Source organism: Pteropus alecto, unplaced genomic scaffold (genome assembly GCF_000325575.1).
Source record: "Pteropus alecto unplaced genomic scaffold, ASM32557v1 scaffold45, whole genome shotgun sequence".
Lineage (NCBI taxonomy): Eukaryota > Metazoa > Chordata > Mammalia > Chiroptera > Pteropodidae > Pteropus > Pteropus alecto.
In genome coordinates, this window is record NW_006442491.1 from 36855716 (window position 1) to 36861375 (window position 5660).

At 60.5% G+C, this 5660-nt stretch overlaps 1 protein-coding gene across 1 annotated transcript in view; it reads left to right on the forward strand.

Moving 5' to 3' along the window:
* Nucleotides 1-5443, forward strand: part of RBM38 (RNA binding motif protein 38) — an 18977-nt gene extending 13534 nt beyond the window's left edge. The window contains exons 5-7 of the mRNA XM_015596907.2: nucleotides 4103-4137; nucleotides 4947-5170; nucleotides 5321-5443. Of these exons, the coding sequence (XP_015452393.1) occupies nucleotides 4103-4137; nucleotides 4947-5170; nucleotides 5321-5443 (382 nt within the window). The remainder of the gene's footprint in view (nucleotides 1-4102; nucleotides 4138-4946; nucleotides 5171-5320) is intronic.
* The last annotated feature ends 217 nt before the right edge of the window (nucleotides 5444-5660 follow it).

Genomic DNA, 5660 nt, shown 5'->3' on the forward strand with positions numbered 1-5660 from the left:
ATGCAGTGAGGCCGCGCCCCGGGCCCGGGCCGGCCACGCCCCCCCGCCAGGCAGGTGGCCCGTGAGCTCGGGGTGCACACCAGCCAGCACCTGTGCCTCTGGGGGCCCCGTGGGACCCCGGCCTGCACCCCGGACGGCCCAGAGACTGCTTCCGTTTAAATCCAGAACCCGCCACGTCTCAAGGGAGGACTTAGAAAAGAGTGACCGAGAGCTGTGGCAGATGCAGCCAGGCCTCCTCGCTCACACCGCCTGCCTCCCCCCGCCACCGCACCCCCGAATCAGGCGGGCCCGTCCCCGCCCTCCGCAGACCCGGCCCACTTCGGGCCGTGCAGAAACTGTCCCGCTCAGAGATGCCTTACTCCAGGGAAACCTGAGAGCAACGTGAACTGACTATTTATTGTCACTCCATCCGCACAAGCTGTGAACGCGGGAGAAGCTGTGTGGGAGCACCGCCTCGCGGAACTCTCGCTCCCCGGCGACGGCACGGGGCGGCCTCCACGAGACCCGAGGGGACCCCGACACCGCAGGGCCCCCCCGCACGGCCGCCTCCTCGTCGTCGGAGCACTGCACCTCTTTTTCTCATTGTTATTGTTTTGCTACCAAGCGATTCAGAATTTCAGTCTATTTTTTCAACGGAGGCTCCTGCCGCCAAGAATCTAGAACCTGTTTTTGACTTTGAGACACTTTTGTCGATGGCTCCGCCCAAGGAGTCGGGGACAGTCTTTCTGTTTGATAAGGCGTCTGCCACTAGGGCGCCAGGACCCCCGAAGGGGGGCGTCTCCAGACAGGGCCCTCTCAGTGACAGGAAGTTGGCTCCGAAGCTTGTCCCCTGCCCACCCTCACCCCACCCCTGCCACCACTGCACGAGGCAGAGGGAGTGGGAGCCTAGGTGATGCTGGCCAAGGGGCTGGGCCACAGCGTCCCCAGCCAGCTTGCGGCCCCACCCTCTTTCCGTGTCACCTGCGGGACACCAGCCTGAGCTACGAGACCAGCCTGAGACGTGTCTTACCGACCTTCCTTGGGGGCTCAGTTGAGGCGGGGAGGTGAGACTTCCAACGCGTGATAGGGCTTCTGGAGGGGCGCTGGGGAGTCAGCAGGATGCCCTTGCCCTGCCCGGGAGGAGGCAGGGATGGTGGGATGAGCGTGGCAGCCTGGCAGGGGACTCGGGGAGGCTGGGTTGGAGGGTTGAGGGGCACTGGGGGTTTCCTTCGGACCTACCTCAGGGAAGTGGGAGGCCTCGGGGCTGACCGATGCAGGCAAGCGCTTTGTGGCCTGGCACAGAGTCAAGGCCCAGAAAATAAAGGTAGCCAATATTAAAATATTTTTATTAGAATGTTCCGATTATAAAAATAAAACTTGTTTTCTTTAAAGAAAAAGTCGGTCTAATTTTTCTCGAGGTGGGCGCCTTTGGCTTCCCACAGTGGTCATGGGCAAGTGAAGGCCACACGGTGTCACTCACACCACCGACCCTCCTGGCCAGGATTTTGATTGACAGCTGTTCATCGTGCGCCTGCCTCCGCTGGCATGTGGGCATCCAGAGTGTGGGTGGACACAGCCCCACCCCCATCACCACCCACTGAAGTCGGGACGGAGCTGACGCCCTTGCCCCTGGGTGTTTCCTCTCGGCCATCTGCTTAAAATCCCCGGGGAGGGCCGACTGGCTCAGTGTAGGTGCTGTGCTCAGAGCAGGGCCCCAGGAGCAGTGGCTGGGGGCGGGTCTTGGCATCACGATTGGCAGCTCCACCGGAGCCCTCTGGAAGGAGGGGCCACTCCCCAGGGGGAAGGAGGGTGCTGCTAGAAGAACCCGAGTAAGGGCTGCCGAGAGGGGGCTGTGCAGCTGCCCTCGGGGTGCTGGCTGCCAGGCGGGGCACGAGGTCACAGAGTTAGGAAGCCAGGTCTTGTCTGGGGCTGGGAGGCCCCACCTGGGTGTAGTCCCAACATCTCCCAGAGCTCAGCTGGAGCCGCCACTCGGTGCTGGGGAAATCATGGGGGCCTCACAGAGGAGGTGTGAGCGTGGAAAGGATGTCAATTCACTCACGTGTCCCCTGTAACTCGGGCGGTGCCAGGCACAGCAGGGGAACAAGCCTGCAAGCATTCTGAACTTGATCCAGCCAGCGGGGAGCGGGCATCAGAGGGCACCAGAGACTTCTGGCCGAGGACACCGGCAGGAGTTTGGGGGGCATCCATTCAGGTTGGAGTGCGCTGGGCAGATCTGAGTTGGGAAATGGGACAGAGACCAGAGTCACTGCAGTGTCCCCAAGGTGCCTGCTGGGGGTCTTTCCCAGTCACTGTGAGGCTTGCAAATCCTCCCTTTCTGTGGTCCAGGCCCCCTTGCCTCTGCCCAGGGAAGGGTCAGGGTTCCCCGGGTCAAGGCAGGTGAGATCCTGCCAGGCAGGGCCCCCTTTTCTTCCCAGGGACCCTGCCTGCCCCGCCCCATTCACCCCTCCCCCTCTAGGCCTTAGTTTGTCAACAGTGGCGAGGTTCAGGGAGCTCTGCTGGGCTCTGGCTCAGATGAGACATTTGCCACAGCCGATAAGGGATTGGGAGGCAGGGAGGGGGTTGGGGGACTGCCAGGGTTATCGGGAGGGCCACTTGTGGCCAGCCCGTTTCCTATTGCTATCGGCTGGTGGCAGCCTCTGGGACAGCCCCCGAAGCCTCAAAAACATCCTCCTGGGGCCCGGAATTGAGGGCTCTGGCTGGTGGCAAACCCAGGAGGGAGCTTCCCAAGCCACTCTCGCTCTGTGGAGAGCAGGGCCGTGGTCTGTGCACGCGGGAGGCAGCCCCTAGTCACGGCGACAGCCATTATAGATGACGATAATGACCACAGGGCCACATCTGTGGCGCTGAGCCAGGCAGGCCCTGGGCCAACCACTTGTCAGAGGTGGTCTCCGTCACCCACGAGCTGAACACTCTTAAGTGTCCCCATCGCACAGATGGAGAAACCAAGACCCCGAGGAGCGAGGCCACCACTGCCCAGCCCCCAAGCGAGGCAGCAGGCGGTGGTGGCCTGCTGCGGAGGGGAGGGGCGTGGGCCCCACCCAGGCCAGCGGGATGAGTTCAGCCAGGCGGCCACCTCCCTGAGCCTCACAGTGAAAGGGGCCATGACTGTCCAGGCGTGGGGACTTCCTGTCCCTTCTCTGCTACATCCCTAGCAGCCAGTGCCGTGAAAGTGGGCGCTGGGAGGAGGCCTAGGGAGCCACCAGCTCCTTCCTCGTCAGCATGGGTCCTGTCATCCTCGGTCCCGTGTGCGAGCATTGGCCCCACACACCCAGAGGGCCAGGCACACACACATGCACACGCGTATGTTTGTGCACACACATTAAGATACTCTCCCCACGCTTAGAGACAGATACACACACTGACACAGACGTGTATGCCCCCCCACAAAGACATGTACCCTTGAGGCAGAGAGACACATGGAATCATACACACCCTCAGGGACACAGTCGTAGGTGCACAGAAAGTCACAGATACGTGTCTACACAGACACACACGCACAGGCATCTCCGTGCTGACACGGACACTCACACCCATGTGTATACAGGAACACACAACATACCCTCATGCACTCAGGCACAGACACATGCATATACACACCCAGACTCACAGTACATGTGTTTGCACACGGAGACACATCACACGCACATGCAGAGACACAGACACATAGAGATACACTTGTGCACACACGTGCCCACATGTATACGCAAATATATTCACGCCCAGATACACACGTACACGCTCCCGCAACACGTTCACTCACACGTGCTAAGTGACAAGCCCAGAGCTGCCACCATGATGTGGCTCCGTGCTCAATGAGGGCCTCATGTGTCGGCAGCAGGCAGGGCCCAGAGGGAACGCCGGGCATCAGTCGAGGACAGAGGTGAGGAAACCACACTAACTAATCCCTGTGACACCAGCCCAGGTCCTGCCCGTGGACGAAGGACCCCGCTTCTCCAGTCAAAGGAGACACTCACCCCTACACGCCTGCTCGAGTCTCCCACCCCTGCAGCTAAGGTTGTCCTCAGACACCCAGAACTCATGAGAACCGACAAGTATTGACTACTTTGGTCCCTCTATGTCTGTTCTTCCTCTGAACTCTCAGCATCCTGCGGGAGGTCGGCCGTGCCCAGTTTACAGGTGAGAAAACCAAGGCTGCGGAGATTCAGCCGCTTGCCCAAGGCCAGAGAGCTGGCGTGGGGCAGAGCCAGGATTTGGACCCGAGAATCCTGAATCTCGAGGCCACATGCTACCCTTCCCTGAGGACTGGGCTCTGGCCACCTCCCTCCCCTGAAAGCCAGCCAAGAGTATCCCCCACAACCAGGTCCCTGACTTGGCTGCTGAGTCACAACTTGTGTTTGTCCTCCCAGAAATGTAAACACGGAACCGGGAACCCCCTGGGGTTCAGCACCATCTAGATACAGCGAGAATAACAAGGCAGCAGCCCAGCGTGCCCCATGTCTGGGTGTCTGGGTGGGCACCTCACCCTACAGATACCTCCTGGGCCTCCTGCTGCGGCCGATAAGTGCCCAGCTCTGCTTATCAACCCCGCTCCCCTGCCTGCTCTACCCCAAGCCTTGTGTGCATATTGGGGTGCACAGCAGCCTAGAGATCAAGGGCGGGGTGAACCCCCCCAAGGCCGGCCCACCACATAGCTGAGCTTGGTGCATCAGGGCCAAGAGTTCCTGGGGGGCCCCCTGCTGTCTCCCCTATTCCCTGGCCCTGTGATGGGGGCATTTTTAGAGAACTTAAAATCAAGCGCTATTTTTTTTTTTCTAAATTAGAAAATTAACACTGGTGGGGAAACATTCCCAAATAAAGGCACCGTATTAGAGTCATCCCCATATGTGTGTAAGAAACGGCAGGAAGGAAACAGGCCAGATGTGAGGGGAGGGGGGCCGCTGGGAAGTTTAGCTTTTCCTCTCAACACGGTTCTGTATTGTTTGCAGCTGGGCAGTACAAATTGGAAAATGATGTTTGGCGCTTGGTCGATATCGCGGCCGTGCGGACGGACGGACGGACTGCGAATGCTGACAGGGCGGAGTTATTTCTCCGGTCCCTCGGCCGGCTCCCCCGCGTGGGTCTTCTGGGCGGCTCTGATGAGCCCGAGCTGGGCGGGGTCCAGAGGCTCGTCTGCCATAATGCACTCGATCTTCTAACAGGGAAGCTCAGAGTGTGCTGCTCCCCGGCATGGAAGCCTCTGTGGCTCCCCATTGCCCTGGAATAAACTCCGGGCCTTTGCCCGGGCCTCGCGGCTAGTGTGAGCCGGCCCCCCGCCCCCTTTCAGAAGCCTCTCGTAAGAGCCTCTCACCCCTCTCCCCAGACAGGCGAGCAGTGCCGCGGGCCTGGAGTGCCCTTCGGCCGATGCTCACGCATGTGCCTGCCCTGCCGCCGCCCGCCCTCGCCCTGCACCCGGCCCGCCTACCTCCTTCAGAGCACCTGTTAGGGTTTGTCCTTCTCGGTGCATTTATCTTTTGCTCGTTAGCATCTGCCTCCCATCCTTGACCTGAGGTGGGAGGGGACGGGAGCGTGTCAGACCCATCCTTGACGGTACCCAGCCACTGTGCCCAGTGCCAGGCACATAGCAGGGGGACTTATAACGCTTTGCTGAGCATAGGGGTGCTAAAGGATTGAACCGGGGAGATCTTCAGGCTGAGGAGGTG